General features: G+C 38.8%; 1 protein-coding gene and 1 non-coding gene across 5 annotated transcripts in view; both read right to left on the bottom strand.

Annotated features, from left to right (window-relative positions):
- Positions 1 to 23,305, bottom strand: part of MIGA1 (mitoguardin 1) — a 76,747-nt gene extending 53,442 nt beyond the window's left edge. For 2 of the 4 annotated variants that reach the window (XM_012174138.4, XM_042249978.1), the window contains exons 1-5: positions 23,211 to 23,305; positions 19,747 to 19,859; positions 9,553 to 9,730; positions 3,754 to 3,890; positions 1,500 to 1,626 (exon numbers count right to left, since the gene is read on the bottom strand). In XM_012174138.4, the coding sequence (XP_012029528.2) occupies positions 1,500 to 1,626; positions 3,754 to 3,890; positions 9,553 to 9,730; positions 19,747 to 19,845 (541 nt within the window). In that variant the 5' untranslated portion in view covers positions 19,846 to 19,859; positions 23,211 to 23,305. Of the gene's footprint in view, positions 1 to 1,499; positions 1,627 to 3,753; positions 3,891 to 9,552; positions 9,731 to 19,746; positions 19,860 to 20,970; positions 21,119 to 23,210 lie in introns of those variants that run through there. The other 2 variants (XM_060411024.1, XM_060411034.1) reach the window with 2 other exon arrangements.
- Positions 17,942 to 18,049, bottom strand: LOC114111133 (U6 spliceosomal RNA). Its single transcript, XR_003587243.1, has one exon. It is a non-coding gene; the product is annotated as a U6 spliceosomal RNA (small nuclear RNA).
- Positions 23,306 to 24,731: the final 1,426 nt, after the last annotated feature.

The raw sequence follows: 24,731 nt of genomic DNA, 5'->3' as shown, positions 1-24,731 counted from the left end.
AAAGAATATTGACTGGATCTTCCTTCTAAAAAAAGTTATACACTTAAAAGACTTCCTTTTTCTAAGCTATGTAATTCTCATTCCTTCATCCTTATCTCACTCCATCCCCTCTCCGCCTCTCCGATTATTTTAGCTAAAATAAGGAAGAATTATTTAATGCCAGAGTGCCCAAAGGAAAAAGGTGCCTCTCAGGAAGTACTGTGTCTCACCTCACTGCAGAACATGGCCCAACTGTCACATATCAGCAATTTTGTAACAGAATTGAAACAGTATTTCCTACCAATCCTAATTCTATGACACTGAGACTCCCTACACCTTCTCTAGCTTTGCTCTCTTTCTCTTCAACTCTCTCAATATTCCTATGAAGTGACCAAAGTAGGTTCACTAGGCATAGTTAAATCTAGAAGCACAGTGAGCTTAATTCTTGGAAACTTCGGAAAAGGTAGCAGAAGACTACTCTTACATCCTTCGCCAAGGGCAGGGGAACCCAGTGTGCCACAGCAGATGACAGCATCTTTAACAACTGATTCTAAAGTGCGAGGAAGGCACACAGTCCTTCTGCCAACTCATCACCCTCTTACTGCTCACTGGTTAGGACCACAGACTTCTTTGGTTTTATTTTTTAGTTAGCATGCATTTCCCTTAAAAGGAATATAGCCTGAAATAGAGTATAGAGGAACACAGGCAAGGATTTGAAAAAGTATTTGAGTCTGACTCAGTATTAAGGACTCTGGTCCTCTTTCTGGGCTCCAGTGAAACTTTCTAGACATTCTTATGTTCTAGCTGTAAACAGTGGCCCCTTTCTATGTAAAATCCTTCCTAAATATAGGAAGAATACAAATGATAGCTAGATAAAAGGCTCCTTTCAGAGCATTTTGATTGATTCATTAGATAGAAGTCAGCAGATGAGGTTAGGTGAGTGTAATATGACCACCCAAAGACGGTTCCCAGTACATGGAACTTGCAAATGTTACCATATAAGACAGTCTTTGTGGCTGTGATTAAGAATCTTAACACGGGAAGATTACCCTGTATTATCTGATGGGCTCCAGATCCAATCACAATCATCCTCATAACAGAGAGGCAGAGGGAGATCTATAACACACAATGGAGAGGAAGGCAAGGGTTGGAGTCATGTGGCCACAAGCCTAAAGTGGCACCAGAAGCTGGAAGAGGCACCGACTGAATTCTCCTCCAAGACTCCAGAGGGAACATGGCCCAAACAACACCTTGATTTCAGTCCCGTGATAATGACCTCAGACTTCAGGCCTCCAGAACTCCAAAAGAGTATATTTCTATCGTTTTAAGCCACCAAGTTTGTGGTAGTTTCTATAGCAGCCTCAGAAAACTAATACAACATGTTATGTAATGTAGACTGGAGTCAAAAGATATGAGAACATTTTAGAACTGCAGTTGCTTCCCCTAGAACAATTAATCATTCTTCATTTTCACATTACATGTGAGTACAGTATCTTAAACCATTATTATGTTATTCCTACCCATCAAATATAAGTTCTCCGGAGTCGTCACAGGAATATTAACAAGTTTAATATCATCTTCATCTGCTTTGTCCCAGGAATTAGAATTGCCACAAGCACAGCTATGACAAGAATTGACACTCTGGACCTAAAATTGGATGGACAGAAGTTACTTCAAAATCTCTTTTATAACAGTATTTTGTGTTCTTTTATAAATTATTTACATAAATCCTAATCCTGGTAAAACAACCCATGGGATTTCTACCTAAAGAAATAAATCTGATTATACTCAATCAAACTTAGAATTCATAAGACTCTAAGTACTCTGAACGCTTGTTTGCTCAAAATTATACATGTAGAACAATATTTTGAACATAAACCAGTTGTTGTTTTTAGTCGCTCAGTTGCATCCAACTCTTTTCTGACTCCAAAGACTGTAGCCTGCCAGGCTCCTCTGTCCATGGGATTTTTCAGGCAAGGATACTGGAGAGGGTTGCCATTTCCCTCTCCAGGGGATCTTCCCAATTCAGGGATCAAATAGACATCTCTGCATCTCCTGCACTGTAGGCAGAGTCTTTACCACTGAGTCACCAGGGAATTTATTTCCATCAAAAATCAAGCAGCTATTTTTATAGTTTACTGTCATTGAGTATTTACTTATAAATTTTATCCACACCTACTTTGATCTGAGGTAACTAGCTTACTCTCCTTTCAGAACTTATTACAATGCTGATTTTCTGCTGTAATAACGAAAATCGAAAAGCCTCTATCATCTTTACTTCTCTAGCAAGGTCTGCTGAGCCAGTCATTGTCACTTCTTTGCAAAGACTCCCAAATCCTGAACTTCAGCTCAGCCCTCTTTTGAGAAATCTAAGCTCACATTTCCACCTGCCTATTTGGTGACTCCACATGGCTCTTCTGCTGGCATCTCAAACTGATAATATGAAAAAAGTGCTTTGCCTTTTCCCAAAACAAAAACTCCTCCCAAGTTCAGTAAAATTACTTTTATCTCCATAACTTCTCAAACCAGGTAACAAGAAGTCACCTTGAACTTCTCTTCCCACACCTCTCATACCTAGTTACCAAGTTTTCTGGACCCTGTCCCCTCCTTTTCTACTCCTGATGTCATGACTTTCACTCAGGCACTCATTAAGAGGCAGAAATCTGGGTTCACAGTCCTAACAGCGGAGTAAGTAAGTAGGTCAGCTAAGGCATGGATGGCAACGTGATTCTAAAGACTAATTATTTATACTGTTATCATAAAACTCCTTTTCTCTAGTCAAGAACAGCTTCAATTTTCAGTTGAGAAAATTTAAAAGAAAGGTACCTCTCTGACACGGAGGAGGTCCAGATTATAGAATGGGCATATACTTCATTATCCTACTCAGTTTCCCAGAGGAATTGAAAGGGCATGTCTTTGATCTAAATGTTCCTCCCACGGACAGAGGAACCTGGTGGGCTACTGTCCAAGGGGTTGCAAAGAGTCAGACATCACTGAGTGACTAAGTACAACATGGCACAGCACAACAGAAGAGCCTTTAAGATGTGATATATTTTTAGGCATTTAAGAAAGGAGCAGCTATATGTTCCAATAAAATACAGAAGCAAGGTATGAACAGATTACAGTATTCTTTAAACTATTTTTTAAATGAATATACATGATGTTAGAGGCATATTCTCCCTGGAATACACATAAGAAACTGTCAGTGTTCATCTCTAAGGAGGGGAATTGAGAAGATTAGCAGCACATTTTTCACGTACATTGTTTAGTAGCAAGAGCATATCCTACCTGTTCTGTAAAATAACTTTTAAGCTATATTATATTTAAATAAATATAACTTTACTCTTCACCTGTCAATCAGTACTATGTTAATGGTGTAAAGGATGAGGTGAAAGACTCCACACTTGGCTTCAGCAAGCCAAGTACTGTTACATAAGCAGGTTCACCAAGCAATTTTTGTAACCTAGTACCACATTTGGCTGCATCTTCCAGCTTTTTGTAAAATATCTAGCTTTGAAGCAACTCTTCCATACCAACACCATCCTCACAGGACCTCATAGGATCACATTACCTGACTCAAAAAAACCTGGAACCAAGCTGGCTGAATATTTCACAAAAAGGTAATTTTATTTGTCTGAAGAAAACAAGATCAACCAGATTTCTTAAGGTTCTCTCCACACTAAAAGCTATCTAATTGTATGACAGTTAAACCAATATATAATGATAGATATATAATTAAAATTAAAAGAAAAAATTAATAAAATGTTTACTTACAGAGGCTAAACTCTGTGCAGAGCCTGAGTATTTACTGAAGAGTCCTCCATTAGCATAGTTACAAGACTGAGATCCTTTGTCTTTGGCAGAACTTAAAGATAATGTCAAATTCTGTCTGCTACTGGAACAACTTGAACCTACCGAACAAACATATTAAAAGTATCAATAACCCCCACGATAAATTTCAGATAAAATTTCAAAGTTTATATATTCATTCAGAGGGCTCATTTTAAAATACAGTTCCCCTAACTGTGTAAATTATTAAATATATCATACCATTATTAAAATCTACATCTCTAAATAACATTTTTAACACTGCTTCTGAAATGAAGATTAAAACATGCATCTAATTAATTAAGGTGGTATCTGAATGGCCTACTATACAATCAGTATAAAAATACTGGCAACTATGAACCTTCAAATTATAAATTTAACAAAATATAAGCACTTCTTATATTATTTACTGAATTATATCAAAACTTTATCCATATCACATTATCTTAGTCTTTTATACATCTGTCTGCCCTAACCATCTACCCATTCATCTCGGGCAGATGCTGTGTCTTAGTTTATCTTAATACAGCACTTAAACTTCTCAAATGAAATCCTGACACTTACTAGTTATATGAACTTGAGCAAGTCACTTAACTTTTCCATATCTCAATAGGATTATAGTCTTAATTCATAGGATTGTTATAAAGGTTATTTTAACACAGTGAATACACAGCATGTTCACACCGCACCTAAGATCTAATAAAAACCTCAGTAAGTGTGTGTTTGCCGCTCAGTCATGTCCGACTCTTTGCAACTTCATGAACTGAGGCCTGCCAGGCTCCTCCATCCATGGGATATTTCAGGCAAGAATACTGGAGTGGGTTGCCATTCCCTTCTCCAGTGGTTCTTCCCAACACAGGGACTGAACCTGAAAGGCATCATTATTGTTGTAATATGTTAACAACACTTGGCACAAAACAACTTTTCATTATTTGCTACACCAACAAATCACAAGAGCATACGATAAATTAACAGATAAAAAATAATTTAAAATTTAAAGAATAAATCCAGCATGCTCAAGAAATTATTTCAATTGATACAATTTGATAATATGTACCATATCTTTAAAAAAATACACAGATTTTTTAAAGGCCAGCAATTCTACTTCTAGAACTTTATAAACTTAGAAAATAATCAGATAAGTATATTTAAAGCAAGAAAAATAACCTAAAGAATACAATAGGGAACTGGTTAAAAAAGTAAAGCACATTTGTACACTAAGTATATATTAAAAATTGATAGCATAGAGCTATATCTATTGACATTTAAAAACATTCTTACATAATGTTATATATTTTTTTAAGATTGATTGATTGATTTTTGGCTGCTCTGGGTCTTCATTTCTGCGCATGGGCTTTCTCTAGTTGCGGTGCACAGGTTTCTCATTGTGGTGGCTTCTCTTTTGGAGAGCCTGGACTTCTGGGCACATGCGGTCAAAAGTTGCTGAGCTTAGTTGGTCCACAGCATGTGGAACCTTTCCAGACCGGCGATCAAACCTATGTCCTCTGCATTGGCAGGCAGATTCTTAACCACTGGACTACCAGAGAAGCCCCCATAATATTAAATATTAAAAGGCTACAAAGGTATGAATTTCACTTAACATATATAAATCATTTATTTGTATATAATAAAAATTTTATGTCTCAATGTATTTAAATGCAAATATAAATGACTATATATACGCCAAAATATTATCAGTAGTTATTTCTGGGTAGCAGAATTTCAAGCGATTTTCATTTTTCATTGATGCTTATCTGTATCACGGACTCGATGGACGTGAGTCTAAGTGAACTCCAGAAGATGGTGATGGACAGGGAGGCCTGGCGTGCTGCGATTCATGGGGTCGCAAAGAGTTGGACACGACTGAGCGACTGAACTGAACTGATCTGTATTATCTAAGCTGTCTAAAATGAGCCCAAAAAGATAAAGTCTGTCACTGTATTAAGTGTGAGCTATATATTCAGTTCAGTCTGTTCAGTCGCTCAGTCATGTCCAGCTCTTTACAACCCCAGAACTGCAGCAAGCCAGGCTTCCCGATCCATCACCAACTCCCAGAGCTTGCTCAAACTCATGTCCATCAAGTCAGTGACGCCATCCAACCATCTCATCCTCTGTCATCCCCTTCTCCTCCAACCTTCAATCTTTCCCAGCATCAAGGTATTTTCCAATAAGTCGGTTCTTTGCATCAGGTAGCCAAAGTGCTGGAGTTTCAGCTTCAGCATCAGTCCTTCCAATGAATATTCAGGACTGATTTCCTTTAGGATGGACTGGTTAGATCCCCTTACAGTCCAAGGGACTCTCAAGAGTCTTCTCCAACATCAAGTTCAAAAGCATCAATTCTGTAGTGCTCAGCTTTCTTCATAGTCCAGCTCTCACATCCATACATGACTATTGGAAAAACCATAGCTTTGACTAGACAGACTGTTGGCAAAGTAAAGTCTCTGTTTTTTAATATGCTATCTAGGTTGGTCATAGCTTTCCATCCAAGGAGCAAGTGTCTTTTAGTTTCATGGGCGCACTCACCATCTGGAGTGATTTGGGAGCCCAAAAAGATAAAGTGTGTCACTGTTTCCACTGTTTCCCCATCTATTTTCCATGAAGTGATGGGACCAGATGCCATGATCTTCGTTTTGAGAATGTTGAGTTTAAGCCAACTTTTTCACTCTCCTCTTTCAGTTTCATCAAGAGGCTCTTTAGTTCTTCCCTTTCTGCTGTAAGGATGGTATAATCTGCAAAACTGAGGTTATTGATACTTTTCCCAGCAATCTTTATTCCAGTTTGTGCTTCATCCAGCCTGGCATTTCACATGATGTACTCTACATATAAGTTAAAACAAGCAGGGTGACAGTATACAGCCTTGACGTACTACTTCCTGATTTGGAACCAGTCTGTTGTTTAATGTCCAATTCTAACTGTTGCTTCTTGACTGGCATACAGATTTCTCAGGAGACAGGTCAGGTGGTCTGATATTCTCATCTCTTTCAGAATTTTCCACAGTTTGTTGCGATCCAAACAGTCAAAGGCTTTGGCGTAGTCAATAAAGCAGAAATAGACGTTTTTCTGGAATGCTCTTGCTTTTTCAATGATCCAACAGATGTAGGCAATTTGATCTCTGGTTCCTCTGCCTTTTCTAAATCCAGCTTGAACATCTGGAAGTTCACGGTTCACGTACTGTTGAAGTCTGGCTTGGAGAATTTTGAGCATTACTTTGTTAGTCTGTGAGATGAGTACAATTTTGCAGTAGTTTGAACATTCTTTGGCATTGCCTTTCTTTGGGACTGGAATGAAACTGACCTTCCTGTGACCACTGCTGAGTTTTCCGAATTTGCTGGCATCTTGAGTGCATCACTTATGCAGCATCATCTTTTAGGATCTGAAATAGCTCAACTGCAATTCCATTACCTCCACTACATTTTTTCACAGTGATGCTTCCTACGGCCCACTTGACTTTGCATTCCAAGATGTCTGGCTCTAGGTGAGTGATCACACCATTGTGGTTATCTGGGTCATGAAGGTCTTTTTTATATAGTTCTTCTGTGTATTCTTGCCACCTCTTCCTAATATCTTTTGCTTCTGTTAGGTCCATACCATTTCTGTCATTTATTGTGCCAATCTTTGCATGTTGTTTCCTTGGTATCTCTTATTCTCTTAAGGAGATCTCTAGTCTTTCCCATTCTTTTGTTTTCCTCTATTTCTTTGCACTGATCACTGAGGAAGGCTTTCTTATCTCTCCTGGCTATTCTCTGGAACTCTGCATTCAAATGGGTGTATCTTTCGTTTTCTTCTTTGCCTTTAGTTTCTCTTCTTTTCCAGCTATTTGTAAGGCCTCCTCAGACAGCCATTTTGCCTTCTTTTTCTTGGGGATGGTCTTGATCACTGACTCCTGTACAATGTCACAAACCTCCATCCATATTTCTTCAGGCACTCTGTCTATCAGATCTAATCCCTTGAATCTATTTGTCACTTCCGCTGTAGAATCGTAAGGGATTGATTTAGGTCATCCTTGAATGTCTAGTGGTTTTCCCCACTTTCTTCAATTTAAGTCTGAATTTGACAATAAGGAGTTCATGATCTGAGCCACAGTCAGCTCCCAGTCTTATTTTTGCTGACTGTATAGAGCTTCTCCATCTTTGGCTGCAAAGAATATAATCAATCTGATTTCGGTGCTGACCATCTGGTGATGTCCATGTGTAGAGTCTTCTCTTGTGTTGGAAGAGGGTGTTTGCTATGACCAGTACTTTCTCTTGGCAAAACTCTATTAGCCTTTGCCCTGCTTCATTTTGTACGCCAAGGCCAAATTTGCCTGTTAGTCCAGGTGTTTCTTGACGTCCTACTTTTGCATTCCAGTCCCCTATAATGAAAAGGACATCGTTTTGGGGTGTTAGTTCTAGAAGGTCTTGTAGGTCTTCATAGAACCATTCAACTTCAGCTTCTCAGCATTACTGGTTGGGGCATAGACTTGGATTACTGTCATATTGAATGGTTTTCCTTGGAAACGAACAGAGATCATTCTATCTTTTTGAGATTACATCCAAGTACTGCATTTCAGACTCTTTTGTTGACCATGATGGCTACTCCATTTCTTCTAAGGGATTCTTGTCCACAGTAGTAGATATAATGGTCATCTGAGTTAAATTCACCCATTCCAGTCCATTGTAGTTCACTGATTCCTAAAATGTCAATGTTCAGTCTTGCCGTCTCCTGTTTGAGCACTTCCAATTTCCACTGATTCATGGACCTAACATTTCAGGTTCCTATGCAATATTGCTCTTTACAGCATCAGAGTTTACTTCCATCACCAGTCACATGCACTGCTGCTGCTGCTAAGTCGCTTCAATTGTATGACTCTGTGCAACCCAGTAGACGGCAGCCCACCAGGCTCCCCCATCCCTGGGATTCTCCAGGCAAGAACACTTGAGTAGGTTGCCATTTCCTCCTCCAATGCATGAAAGTGAAAAGTGAAACTGAAGTCGCTCAGTCGTGTCCGACTCTTTGCGACCCCGTGGACTGCAGCCTACCTCTTCAGCATACAAGAGATAGCAGGCTTAGATCCAAGAACTTTAGAAAGTAGAATTATTAGATATTGACTATAATATATTTCAATTTTCCAGGCAAGAGTACTGGAATGGGTTGCCATTGCCTTCTCCTCACATCCACTACTGGGTATTGTTTTTGCTTTGGCTCTGTCTCTTCATTCTTTCTGGAGTTATTTCTCCACTCTTCTCCAGTAGCATATTGGGCACTTACTGACCTGGGGAGTTCATCTTTCAGTGTCCTATCTTTTTGCCTTTTCATACTATTCATGGGATTCTCAAGGCAAGAATACTCAAGTGGTTTGCCATTCCTTTCTCCAGTGGACCACATTTTGTCAGAACTCTTCACTAAGACCCATCTGTCTTGGGTGGCCCTACACAGCATGGCTCATGGTTTCACTGAGTTAGACAAGGCTGTGGTCCATGTGATCAGATTGGTTAGTTTTCTGTGATTGTGGTTTTCATTCTGTCTGGCCTCTGATGGATAAGGATAAGAGGCTTATAGAAGCTTCCTGATTGGAGAGACTGACTGAGGGGCAAACTGGGTCTTGTTCTGATGGTCAGGGCCATGCTCAGTAAATATTTAATCCAATTTTATGCTATATATTAAGCAAGGAAATTTTGGAAACTAAAATACTGAAATTACTGCACTCGAGTAATGATGTACAGATAAAATTTCCTTTGTAGACTTAATTCAGCTACTTCTACATACCTTTGTCTGACGCTGCTCTTTTAGTGTATTCAAGTATGAGGTGCTCTGGTTCCCATGGTAATATTTTTCCTTTCTTTTTTCCACGTCTTCTTTTAAAGTGATGGGCCAGAAAAATTACAGACACAGCGCTCACTGCAGTTACCATGAATAACTTTTTAGCTACTGGCGAAAATTTGATCTAGAAAAGATGCAGTCACGAGTGAAAAAAAAAGTATTTTATTTGGTTGCTTAAAACCTACAAAAAGGCTAAAATTACTCTGAAGCTAATATAGTTCTAAATACTACAAAGATAACATTATTTCACTCTTTCAGTGACAGCTAGCCCAAATGAATTTCAAAAAACATACTAAACAAATGTAGTAGTTTATCATCCACTACTCTCAAGTTCTCAGCTAAACACTAAAAATCAAAAAGTCATCAGGAGCACAAAATAATTCAATTCCATTAATATCTGTTAAACAACTAAAGATTAATTCATGCAACTCTATCTTCTATCTGAATAACAGCAGGAATCATTGCAGGAATGATTTAATCAGACTTTTAAAATGAACCAATTTTTTTCTATTTATTTTTAACTGGAGGATAATTGCCTGACAATATTGGTTTGACTTCTACCATACATCAGCATGAACTAGCCATAGGTATACATATGTCCCTTCCCTCTTGAACTTCCCTCCCACCTCCCACCCTTTCCCACCCCTCTAGGTTGTTACAGAGCCCCCATTTCAGTTCCAAGTCATACAGCAAATTTCCATTGGCCATCTTAAAATAAACTGTTTTTTTTTTTTTTCAAACTATCTGGAAATCTGAGAAAGCATAAATTAACGCAATTTATAAATATCATTTGTTGTTGTTGACCAGATGCTCAGTTGTGTCTGACTCTGAGACCCCATGGACTGCAACCCCCCAGGATCCTTTGTCCATGGGATTTCCCAGGCAAGAATACCGAAGTCGGTTGCCATTTCCTACTCAAGAGGATCTTCCTGACCCAGGGATTGAGCCCACATCTCCTGCACTGGCAGGCAGACTCTTTAACACTGAGCCACCAGTCATTTGCATAAGCCTTTTTGTTCATGAATTAATCAACAAACATTTACTCAGCATTTTACAATATACCAGGACTGTGTTATGAAAATGAAAATTTTGGTATAATTTTATTCAGTAAGTATGTATCAGCCAGTGCCTCTCTTGGCTTGGCCACCCCTCCCTTGAGGTGTTCCTTCTGTTCTTTCTTTAATAAACTTGCTTTTGCCACAAAAACCAAGTAAGTATGTATTAAACGTCTTCCACTGATCAAGAAGCACCAGAGAATACAGATCTTGATTTCCTCAATCAGTGTGCTAAGAGTAAAGACAGTTAGACAAATAATGTATTACAAATAACTACAGTATAATGTGATAAATATAGTAATGTTAAGTATGAACCTAGTACTAACATAAGAGCAAGTGGTAATTATCTTTTTCTTGGAGGACAAACACTATTAATCACCTAAAATGCAAAAGAACTTTAAAATAAAGCTATAGCTTTGGGGATATAATGAGAGCTAGATAGGGTATCAAAGAGTTCAATCTTCCAACTACAAAAAAGCCAAATGCCAAATTCTCAATTTTTTTAATCCATCAGAATGCTGAAGTTGGAGGGTAATCAAATGGCCCCCAAACTAAGAAGACTGGTATTTGCAAGGAAAGGCTGACATGAACACTGGGATTTCCCTGATGGTACAGTGGTTAAGAATCCACCTGCCAATGCAGAGGACATGGATTCAATCCCTGGTCCACGAAGATGTCACAGTCGGAGGAGCAACTAAGCGCATGCACCACAACAACTGAGGCCGTGCTCTAGAGCCCACGAGTCGCAACTGCTGAGCCCACACAGCACGAGCGCTGAAGCCTGTGTGCTCTAGGGCCTGTGGGCCACAACCACAAGGTCTGTGGCCCTAGAGGCTGTGCTCCACAATAAGAGAAGCCCCTACACCCACAGCTAGAGAAAACCCCCTGCAGCATCGAAGACCCAGCACACCCAAAAATAAAATAAAGTTTAAAAAAAAGCTCATTTTTTTTGTATACCAGAAATGATTTACTTCCACTTGTCATTAGAATTTGGCCTCCAGGACTATGATCTAACAAAAAATTTAAAACTATTCTTACTCTATTTTTCTTCCAAATCCACTTAAGTCTTCCAAAACTATCATGAAAAATCGGAACATTCCAGTGCTGTCCCAGGCTTTTTTCCCTTTACAAACTGTAAGAATTATTCTCTTCAGTAATGTCTTCACTACAGGTACTGCCAAATTTTTGATTCTTTCCATTTCTGTTTTTCCCTCTGGAACCATAGCTCCAATGTTCATGGCAACCAAATGAGATTTGGGGGAAAAAAAGAAAACAGTTCCTGGAATTTGGATGCTAAACATCCAATAATAAAATAAATTCTAAAAATAGCACTGTCATTAAGAACACCTTATTTCTCATTATACTTTATAAACTGCCATGATCTTATTATCCCACCCTCCAAAAAAATGCTTCTTAGGTCAAATTTTAATATTTATGGCATAAGCAAATGTAAGATAAGAAAATTAAGACCTCTACTAAAGAAAACAATCTATTGGGAGTTCCCTGGTGGACTAGTGGGTAGGATTCGGCGCTTTCACACTATGCCTACAGTTCAATCCCATAAACTATGAGATCCCATAAGCTATCTGGTGTGGTCCAAAAAAAAAAAAAAGAGAATATTAACACAGGCCCAGCCACAGCTAAGTGGTCATGTTCTGCTCTATCCTGGGGCACTGAAATTAGAGAACTATTAGGAGACATAAATATAATATTAAAACTACTGTCAGAAATATAACATGCTTTATTAATATGAATTCAAATGTAAATCAGTTCACTTTTAAGATCCAAGTTCTGTTTATATATTATCATTTTTGCATAAAAGATCCATTACAACTTACAGTCTTAATCTTATAAAAAAAAGAAACCTTTCCAAGACAAAAACAAGGTAAATTTCCCAGAAAAAGACTTTTATCAGAAGTAATCTAGGTAACACAAGGTCTGAAAGTTTCTATTACTCCTGCCTACCACTTATTCTGTTACTTTTTTCCCCACAGGAAAGTCAATTACTTCCTATATCATCACCCAGAAAACTAAAAATACAGCATCTCACAATCCCAAACTCTTGAGGGGCTTTTTGAGGTGACATAGTCCATTTCCTTAACTCCAGAGAAAATGAAAACCTAATACTGTCCTATTCATTCAACATGAACTGAGCACCAACTTATAGGCCAAACACTGAGAATAACAAGAAAGGAATAAGACACTGTTCCTTGTGCTCAGATTTCACAATCCTCCCCCCTCCATAACCTGATGCTGTTGTTTAATATTCTTGTCAAGTTCCCCCCCCCTCATCTGATGTTCTCAGGAGACACAGAATAGTCACTCACAAGTTTCCTGCTCCAATAACCTATTTCCTGCTACTCAACATACATTTCTAACTAGAACTAAATTGATCTATTCCTCTAACACAGTACCTTACACACCTTTTTACTGAAGTCGAGTAGGGGGGCACAGGGGCAGCTCTAAGAACCTTATGAAGTTCTAAGCTCAATAAGGGCAGAAATTATTTACTACTTTATATCAACTGAAACAGAGAAGATATTCAATAAACATAGTTCGAATGAATCTCTCTGATAACTGGAACACATCACATGCCACATACTAACTGTGACCTTTGGACAAGAGAGAATAATACCATCTTCTTCAAAGGGTTGCTGAAAGTAATATCTGACACATAGCATGCATTCTAAAAATGTGCTTATTATTTTAATTAAAAAATTTTAAACAAACACCTTATTTTGAAATAATTTTAGAATTTACAGAGAAGATGCAAAGACAACAGAGAGAGTTCTTATATCACTCAGTTTTTCTCTAACAATAACATCTTACATAACCATAGTGCTCTTGTCAAAACTGAGAAATTAACGTTAGGACAATAATATCTAAGCTACAGGCTTTATTCTCATTTAACCAGTTTTTCCACTAATGTTCTTTTTTCTATTGTAGGACCAATTCAGGATACCACATTCATTACATTTAGACAGATTTTTTATTAATATTTTAAAGTGCTGAGTTAATTGTTAGACTCTTCTGATTAATACCCTGAATCTGGAGAACCAACTAAACTACTTACCACTTCACTCTGTGGTTTCCAACTGAAAAAAGTCTGCTTGTCTTACTATGATACACAGTAATATACCAAAGAAATCCTTAAAAAGACCACAGAAGCAAAAGACAAGTACTTTATTTACAGTATGTATTTATCAAATGAAAGAAAAAATGTTTGGAAAATATATCATTCCTTAAATACACAAGAAAATAAAATAGGAGCTCACAGTTATTGAGGTGTTCACTCATCTTTTCTGTATGCCAGACAACATGCTTTTCATTCCTTTTCATAGATGATACAAATTGGCTTTCAAAAAGGTTAAGAAACTTGCCAAAAATCACACAATTCCATAGCAGTAGGATGTGAATCAAAACATATCACAGAAGATGTGTTTAAATCCATGCACACTATGTACCACGTGCTAAAATTACTTCAGTCACACTGACGACGTATCTTAGTATGCAATTAATTATATAACTGAATGGCATCCAAAATGGATTGTCAATTTTGGGAGGCTGAACTAATGAGCAAAAATTTTCACACATGTCTTTTTCCATAAAACATCAATATAATTAATTCTAAAGCTACAGAACTGTCTACACAGGAACTCTGAGCTTTTCCTTGGTCCTTTGATGCTATTCAAAGCATAGTCTGCTCTCTTAGTACAGGGCCAACATACTCTTTTGGTAAAGGCCAGATAGTAATTATCTTAGGCTTGAGGAACATACGGGTCTCTACTGCAACCACTTAACTCTGCTGTTGCAGCACAAAAACAGTCTCAGGTGATATATTAACCAATGAGCATGGCTGTGTTCCAATAAAACTTTACTTGTAAAAACAGGTGGTGGCCTTGATTTGGCCCATAGGCTGTAGACTGCTTACCCACCTTGGTGCATTTCATAACATGGAATGAGTTTTGGATACCCAATACTACAACTGGAGAGTAAAGGATGTAACCTTAATTTATCTGCAATGATTCTTTATATTATTTTAAAAAATATTCCATGGAACAATGTGGACAATAGTCGTGGCCTTGGAAAAGTAGTCCTATGATTGAAAAGCAGGTTGTATAGTAGAATTAGTTTGGATAAAACATACAAAAATAACTGGCAAAAATCCCAAAGCTTTGGGGAGTGCAAAACAATACTATCCTTATGGGAGAAAATTTAGCAATATCTATCACAATTTAATACATTTACTCCTCAACCCAAAAATACAAAGCCTAAAAATTAATCCTATATCTGTACTGTGTGAATTAATGTATATCAAGCTTATTCATTATAGCATTGTGCTGGAATCAAGATTACCAGGAGAAATAACAACCACAGATATGCAGAAGACACCATCCCTATTGCAGAAAATGAAGAACTAAAGAGCTGCTTGATGAAAGTGAAAGAGATTGAAAAATCTGCCTTAAAATTCATTATTCAGAAAACTAAGATCACGGCATCCGGTACCACTGCTTCACGGAAAATGGGTGAGGAAACAATGGAAACAGAGACAGACTTTATTTTGGGAGATCCAAAATCACTGCAGATGGTGACTGCAGCCATGAACTTAAAAGACGCTTATTCCTTGGAAGAAAATATATGACCAACCTAGACAGCATATTTGGAGAAGGCAATGGCACCCCACTCCAGTACTCTTGCCTGGAAAATCCCATGGTCGGAGGAGCCTGGTAGGCTGCAGTCCATGGGGTCGCTAGGACTCGGACACGACTTGAGCGACTTCACTTTCACTTTTCAGTTTCACGGAGTGGAGAAGGAAGTGGCGACCCACTCCAGTGTTCTTGCCTGGAGAATCTCAGGGACGGGGGAGCCTGGGGGGCTGCGGTCTCTGGGGTCACACAGAGTCAGACATGACTGAAGCAACTTAGCAGCAGCGGCAGCAGACAGCATATTGAAAAACAGAGGCTTTACTGTGCCAACAAAGGTCTGTCTAGTCAAGGCTATGGTTTTTCCAGGAGTTATGTATGGATGTGAGAGTTGGACTATAAAGAAAGCTGAGCGCCAAAGAATTGATATTTTTGAACTACGGTGTTAGAAAAGACTATTGAAGAGTCCCTTGGACTGCAAGGAGATCCAACCAGTCCATCCTAAATGAGATCAGTCCTGGGTGTTCACTGGAAGGACTGATGCTGAAGCTGAAACTCCAATACTTTGGTCACCTCATGCAAAGAGCTGACTCATTGGAAAAGACCCTGATGCTCGGAGGGTTTGGGTCAGGAGGAGAAGGGGACGAGAGAGGATGAGATGGCTAGATGGCATCACTGACTCGATGGACATGAGTCTGAGTGAACTCCAGGAGTTGGTGATGGACAGGGAGACCTGGTGTGCTGTGATTCACTGGGTCGCAGAGTCGGACACGACTGAGCGATTGAACTGAACTGAACTGAATGTTGTTTAGTCAATGACTCTTTTGCAAGCACATGGACTGTAGCCCACCATGCTCCTGTGTCCATGGGATTTCCCAGACAAGAATACTGCAGTGGGTTGCCATTTCTTTCTCCAAACAATCTTCCCGACCCCTCTGGGGTCAAACCCCCATCTCCTCCATCAGCAGGCAGATTCTTTACCACTGAGCCACCAGGGAAGCCTCCAACTATTCAAATAATACATTTTAAAGAATAACATTAGTTTAGGATCATTGTAAGGATTAAAGAATTTACAAATGTATACAATATAAAATCTCTAAGACAGTGTTTTACACACAGTGGGTGGTGCTATGTCCTGTTGCTGGTCTTTTTAAATGTCATCCAAATGGTATGGTAACATAAATAAAAGAATAAATACCAAAAACTTAGACTTAACATTTTCAGCTCTAGGAATAAAAATATATATATACATAAATTGCACAAATATATATATATATATATATACACACATATACACACACATATATAGACATAATGAACTGTTGAAACAACATAAAAACTCAAAAATAAGGAAATATTCAATAAACTATAGCACATCTATATTTATAAAGCATTTTTAATGATAAAGAAAATGCTCAAAATATACAGCTTTATAATCTCAAATGTAATCTCAAATGAGGGGGACAAGGCAGTGGGGGTGAGGAGTGAGGAACTGGGGAGCAGAGAGATGTATGCAGGAAAAAAGACCTAAGTAAAGTATAACCAGTAAACTTTTATAGAGGGGTTGTTGGCAATTTTTATTTTCTCTTTAATTCTTTTCTGTATTTTTCAAATTTTCTTTTAATCATGTAATCCTAAAAAGGAAAAGAAAGAAAGAAAAAGAGAGAAAATAGGTTTGGGGATCAAAGAAAAGTAAGTTCAAATCCCATATAATACACACAATTTTAGACAAGTTAAGTAAGCTATTAAAAAGCCACCAGATCTATAAACTGGAGATGATACAGAAATTTAAAGAATCTTTCAAGGATTAGAGACATTATATATAAAAAAGACCTAACTAATATCTTAAACACAGTGAACACTAAGTAGTATCACTCTCATACATTATATCTGTGTAACATCCTCTCCTATATAAAATTATATAGAGGACTTCCCTAGCCGTCCAGTGGTTAAAAACTCTTTAAGCTTCCACTGCTGGGGAAGTGGACCAGGAAGTGATCCCTGGTCACGGAACTAACTATTCGATCCCACATGCCACATGATGTGGCCCCCAAAAAAAGAGAGAAAGAAATAAAATGATACTATATTTTATCATTCTAAGACACTATTCATTTTAAGATGTAAGCAAGTTTTAGAAATGTTGAAATGTAAAAAATGATTATCTTAGATTTGATGAAATTCATTGTAAGTTTAGTGAAATAAATGCTACTTTCCATATGTATCTTTTTTTTTAATTTATTTATTTTAATTGGAAGCTAATTACTTTCCAATATTGTAGTGGTTTTTGCCATACATTGGCATGAATCAGCCATGGGTGTACATGTGTTCCCCATCCTGAACCCCCTTCCCACCTCCCTCCCCATCCCATCCCTCAGGGTCATCCCAGTACACCAACCCTGAGCACCCTGTCTCAGGCATCAAACCTTGACTGGCGACCTGTTTCACATATGATAATATACATGTTTCAATGCTATTCTCTCAAATCATCCCACCCTCGCCTTCTCCCACAGAGTCTGAAAGACTGTTCTTTACATCTGTGTCTCTTCTGCTGTCTCGCATATAGGGTCATCATTACCATCTTTCTAAATTCCATATATATGTGTTAGTATACTGTATTGGTGTTTTTCTTTCTAACTCAGAAATATGGAACGCTTCATGAATTTGCGTGTCATCCTTGCGCAGGGGCCATAGCTAAACTTCTCTGTATCGCTCCAATTTTAGTATACGTGCTGCCAAAGCGAGCACTCCATATGTATCTTTTTATTTACTACGTGTATGTGCTAAGTTGCTTCAGTTGTGTCCAACTCTTTGCAACCCCATGGACTGTAGCCCATCAGGCTCCTCTGCCCATGGGATTCTCAAGGCAAGAATACTGGAGTGGGTTGCGATGCCCTTCTCCAGGGGAATCTTCCTGACTCAGGGATTGAACCTGTCTCTCCTGTAGGTCCTGCACTGCAGGCAGATTCTTTACCTCTGAGCCATCGGGGAAGCCTTTACTTATTTACTACAATGGAGTACAAACTACATTGGAAGCAGGTATTAAAAATAAAAGGATTGAGAATTTCTTGGCAGGCTAGTAGTTAGGACTCAGCACTTTCACTGTCAGGGCCTGGGTTCAATCCTTGGTCGGGGAACTAGAATCCTGCAGGCTGTGTGGCCTGGCCCAAAGGAAAAAAAAAAAGGACTGTTATTATATAAAATACACAAATGGCGAATAAGCACGTGAAAAGATGCTCAACATGACTAATTAGGGAAAAGCAAATCAAAACCACAATGAGAAGAAATTGGAATCCTTGTGCAGTGCTGACAGAAATAAAAAATGGTGCAGCCACTATGGTTAACAGTACTGTAATTCCTCAAAAAATTAAAAATAGAATTACCATATGATCCAGAAATCTCACTTCTGGGTATACGGCCCAAAGAACTGAAAGTGGTTATTTGTACAGTCATGTTCACAAAAGTATTAGTCTCAAAAACCACAAGGCAGAAGCAACCCAAGTATCCAGCAATGAATGATTAAACAAAATGTGATACATACATAAAATCAAATGGTATTCAACCTGGGAGGAAAAGGGGAAATTCTGACACACACTACAACATAGATGAATCTTGAAAACATTATGCTAACTGAAAATAAGCCAGTCACAAAAAGACAAATACTACATAGCTCAACTTACGAAGTACCTCACGGTAATTGTCGCGGTTTAGTCGCTAAGTCACGTCTGACTCTTGTGACCCCATGGACTGCAGCCCACCAGGCTCTTCTGTCCAAGGGGTTTCCCAGGCAAGAATACTGGAGTGGGTTTCCATTTCCTTCTCCAGGGGATCTTTCGAACCCAGGTCTCCTGCATTGCCGACGGTCTCCTGCACTGCAGGCAGATCCTTTACCAACTGAGTCAGCAGGGGAGCCCTGTGAGGTATCTAGAGTAGTCACATTCACAGAGACGGAACATACAATGGAGGGTACAAGTAGCTGGTGGGAGGAAAAATAAAAATTGCTGCTTAGTGGCACTAGAGTTCCAGTTTTATGAGATGAAGAGTTCTCAAGGTTGGTTGCATAATAGTATAAATGCACCTAATGCTACGGAACTGCACATTTAAAAATGGTGAAATGGTAAATTTTATGCTATATATATTTTACCACAGTAAAACAAAATGAAAATGAAATGATTGTTTAATAGTGAGAACAAGTCTGTTTAAATAACATAATTATCTGAAAATAATTGTTATAATAGACTGTGTAAATTCACTTAAGGTAGGAAGATTTTTTGCTAACAACAACAAAGAAAACATGAAATAAATAAAAACAAGTAAGTTTTAAACTACTTTAACAAACACTTTGAACCATTTAAAACCCCAAAGGAAATTTAAATACTGTAAACATAATATGCTTTGAGCAATAAACTTATTATTCAACGTCGTATTTCTTTTAGTTTTTTTACCTGGCAGAGAGAATAATACCAAGACAGAGGAAGATCAAACACTCTCAGCGCTGCTGTCTTCAAGGAAAACTGTGATTCGCTCACCGTTTCTTCTGACATGACTCCTCTTCTGTCTTAATTAAATGAAACACAAAATATATTGGCCACAAAGATTTCTAGTTATTCTACCAAATGAAAGATACAAATAGAAAATTTAACTCTTCTTTTAAAAAGCGCTTTTTTTTTGCACTTAATTAATCATATTACACTAACCTGAAGAAAATAATATTCTGAGCCAAATTTACTTAAGCTAAAAGTTTATTTATTAGCCAAAGTAGCCAAAAAGAAAATGAGTTGGATTTGAACTTTGAGTTCAGCTAGTAAACTTTCCTTTAAAAACTGTGGGTTCTAGATTCTCTCTTTTCTGGTGAAATAAATGTTTCAGCTTTTAAATAGTAACGTAAAATATTTTTATTTCCTTCCAACAACAGCAGGGATGGGGGGGCACTGAAAGAAATTTGATTGGAATCTTGACTTTAGGGACTAGAAATGAACCTCAGGGCTCAATGAACTTCATAGTTCAAGCATTTATCTTCCTACTGTTCCCCTAAAAAAAAAATTATTTTATATTGGACTACAGTTGATCCTACTGTCCCATCGTTAAGCTCTTGAAAGAAATGACACACACCTGCTATGAAATTTTAATATTGTTTTAATGCCTATTTCTACTGAAACCAAAGAAAGAAATGTCAGTTGTTCACAGAGAAGGCAGTCATCACTAAGAGAGACCCATAAAGGTAGCAGACTGCTGATAAAAACATAATGGTTCAGGGTCTAGGTCTATGCTTTATAGAGCCAGAAACTCAAATTTTTTACGTGTACCCAGCTGGACACACATTAAACAAATTCACACAATACTGATATATAAATTAAGCATACACATTTGTTCATTTATATTAAGGAAATACACTATCTAGTCAAAGAAAACTTTTAAAAATTTATTTATTTTCTAATTGAAGGATAACTGCTTTACAGAATTTTGTTTTCTGCCAAACCTCAACATGAATCAGCCATAGGTATACATATATCACCTCCCAATACTTTTATACGCTATCAAAACATAACCTTTCTGAAATAAGACATCGTAGGGAGTTGAATTAAGTATAAAAGGCTCTGTGGTTAGCACAAAATTAATGGGTCCTTTCACTTCTCGGCCTTTCGGCTAAGATCAAGTGTAGTACTTACCTTGTGGCTCAGACGGTAGAGCGCCTTGTCTACAATGGGAGAGACCTGGGTTCGATCCCTGGGTTGGGAAGATTTCCTGGAGAATTAAATGGCAACCCACGCCAGTACTCTTGCCTTGAAAATCCCATGGATGGAGGAGCCTGGTGCAGGCTACTGTCCATGGGGTTGCAAAGAGTCAGGCACGACTGAGCCACTTCACTTTCACTTAACTATATTTCTTACAGGCTGGGAAAAAGCCTGAGAACTGTTTCTGATGTATTATACAAGAGTAGGCCTTCCCACTAAGAAGAATGTTTATGCCTACCAAATATATTTCTTTTCCTTGGATGGTGCTGTACAAACTATCAGAAAATTAAAATTACCAACAATCTCTCTATAGCTTATTTGCTATTCTTTCTTTAAGTCATTTCTGCTCTTTTTCTAACCTTTCTGTTAATAACCCTATTTTTTTTTCCAGAAGACTATCAAAACCACGGATTAGTAGTTTCCTTTTCATATCAAACACAGTAAGATTTCTTAAGGTGGGTTACTGCTACTGACAGTTTACTTTTTCCCTATTAGTGACACCCAAGGAGTGGAAACTTAATTTTCCCCACACTCATATTCTAACTACAATTTTTCCGTTTAGTATAATCAATACGTTAATCCCAACTGACAAACTGTGGTACAGACATATTAATGAGAAATACAAGGAAACCATGAAGAAACTGTTAAACAAGTGAAAAATAAGTCTGAGGAATGAGACTAGGAATGCAGGGTGGCAGGAAACCACTATTAAAGCGCTTCTGTAATATTTGCTTTTTAAAGTGTATTCATGTATTACTTTTCTCAAATGTTTCACAAAACAAGAAGGAAGCACATTTACCCCTACCCTTGGGAAAAAAACTTCATTTTGAGAAACATTTTTAGTAACTAAATAGATTCTGGACCAATAAAGCTACCTATACTATTGCATTTTTTAAAAATTCCTGAAAGTAATTCACCCAAAGTGATTTTCTCCGTAATACAGTTCCAGATTTTGAAGCAGAAGAAAAAGAAAATAAAGCAAACACTTCAATTTGCTGCAGTGGTTTTCTTAAAATAAACGTCCACTTTTGCATTCTAACCACCTCATACCCTTTCATTTAAAATCGCTGAGTGATTCCAAACTTAATCATTAATAATTGAACAGCTTTTTAAAACCAGTCATTTCAGTTGCTTTCAAACGTATTAATAAAAAAAAAATGGAGACAGTTTCATCATCAGCAAAAATATTATACTCTGTAATATCACTCGCTTCTCTCCATTCTAACCACGAGGCACTTTAAAAAATGTGTCATATATACAGTTTGTTTCTTGCTGCCAAGTCACTTCACTCGTGTCCGACTCTGTGCGACCCCAGAGACGGCAGCCCACCACGCTCCCCCGTCCCTGGAATTCTCCAGGCAAGAACACTGGAGTGGGTTGCCATTTCCTTCTCCAATGCAGGAAACTGAAAAGTGAAAGTCAAGTCGCTCAATCGTGCCCGACCCTCAGCGACCCCATGGACTGCAGCCTTCCAGCCTCCTCCGTCCATGGGATTTTCCAGGCAAGAGTACTGGAGTGGGGTGCCATCGGACTTTATAATCCAAGCAAGAATTAAAGTCTGAAATATCCCCCAAATTTTGTCGTGAAATGTAAATCTACACAACAGAATTCTGAGAAGATATTTGAAATACAGCAAAAACGCTTACTTGAAATACTGATAAAATAATAATGATAAAGGTCTGTGCACGAGCAAAACCTTTGAGTCTTCTCTCCATAAAATAAACGTTGAATAACTATTTACAGGAGGGGTCCGACGCCACAAACCTCCTGATGCTAAATCATTCTCAGTAAGTCCCTTCAAAGAAAGCATAATCTTCCTCCTCCAAAAACCACTCCCCGCTCAAACCACGGACATTCTTGCAGAAACTTGGACCACACCAACGGCTCCTCCCGCAAGCCTCCTCCGCCCTCACTGCGTTCTCCTCTGCGGGCTTCTTTTGCTTCACCAAGATGACCAGGAAAGGGGCTCCCTCTCGGCTCAGCTACCCAGACCCTCGCTCGGGCTCCAAGCGGTCGCCAGCCAGCCCACCCTGATTCAGCGCTCCGTGGCAGGCCTCCCTTCGGCTTTCTATTCCTATACACGGAATCCAGAGGGCGAAGGCCAGAGCTCCCGCCCACCCCTCTGCCACTAACCTGCGGCCGCTGAGACCCTACACAGCCCTCCACCCACGTACCTGATGCTCCAGGCCCAGCGCAGCCAGTCTACCCCTGCTTCCCCGCAGCAGCCCGGCGCTGAGCCGCAGCCTGGCCCCGGGGGCGGAGTCCTTCCGGGGTCAGGAGTGGGAAGGTGGAGAGAAAGTAGCGGGGGCCTCCTAGCCTTTCTGCGTGAGGGGCTACGTGTGAAGCAGCTCCTGCCATTTTTGTTCAGGGTAGAGGCTCCTGCCTTTCCCCAATGGCTCTGACATGTACAGTGGAAGAATTGCATCCTGTCACAGTGCTGAGATAGCATCGCAGTTTGTAACCTTTTGAGGGCCTCAGGACCATCCTAGGAATCCGGTGAAAAATATGGGGCATTTTCTCTATATATCATTTAAATACATTAGTAAAAGAAAATAGCTTGTACATTACCAAGAGAATATATATAATATATACGTCTAATATATATATATATATAGTTGGATACTGTGAACCAATCCATGGCTCCCAGGTTAAGAACTTCTACTACAGACCTTCAGCCCCTAAACAAATTAATGTTGAGCATTCCAATCCTGTATTAATGATTTTTTATTTACTTCGATTCCTCTTTAGCTTTTCCCTAAGTTAGGCAAGGTATTCACAGCTCTGAGTTCTGTCTAAAACACATACACTAATGAGGGAGGACGGAGAACAACAAAATAACATGCTGTTTTTATATGCAGTCCTGAGCCCAAACATTTCATCCAAACTGCAGATTTAAAAATTCCATCTTCTGAGCATATTTGTGGTGAAAAGCCAAAATAATTTTGCAAGGATTGCTAAAACATGAGAGCACATATTACTATTCCTAAGAAACAAGAATTAACAATTATTTCTGGTGGTGTTCAAAATTCCCTTTTAGTGAAATCGAAAATAGGGTGAACAGTAATACCAACGTGTGACATTATTGTTGTTGTTTAGTGACTCAGTCGTGTCTGACTCTTTTGCAACCCCATGGACTGTACTCCGCTAAGCTCCCCTGTCCTTGGGATTTTCTGGGCAAGATCACTGGAGTGGGTTGCCATTTCCTAATCCAGGAGATCTTCCTGACCCAGAGATGGAAGTCTCCCGCATTGCAGGCAGATTCTTTCATGCTGAGCCACTGGGGAAGCCCACTGGTGACATTACTAGATGAATAATAACTGAAATTGTACAGACTGAGTTCTATGTGAAAACGTATGCGTGGGTGCTAAGTCACTTCAGTCGTGTCCAGCTCTTTGCAACCCTATGGACTGTAGTCTGCCAGGCTCCTCTGTCCATGGGATTATCCAGGCAAGAATACTGGAGTGAGTTGCCATGCTGTCCTCCAAGAGATCTTCAAAACCCGGGGATCAAACCCCATCTCTTTGTCTCCAGCACTGGCAGGACAATTCTTTAGCGCCACCTGGGAAGCCCCTATTTAAAAATATTGTGCACTTATAAAGTAAATCGGAGAAGGCAATGGCAACCTACTCCAGTACTCTTGTCTGGAAAATCCCATGGACAAAGGAGCCTAGTAGGCTGCAGTCCATGGGGTCGCT

The sequence above is a fragment of the Ovis aries genome, chromosome 1 (assembly GCF_016772045.2).
Source record: "Ovis aries strain OAR_USU_Benz2616 breed Rambouillet chromosome 1, ARS-UI_Ramb_v3.0, whole genome shotgun sequence".
Taxonomy (NCBI): Eukaryota; Metazoa; Chordata; class Mammalia; order Artiodactyla; family Bovidae; genus Ovis; species Ovis aries.
The sequence above is the reverse complement of the archived record's forward strand: the minus strand, read 5'-3'. Positions and strand labels throughout refer to the sequence as shown.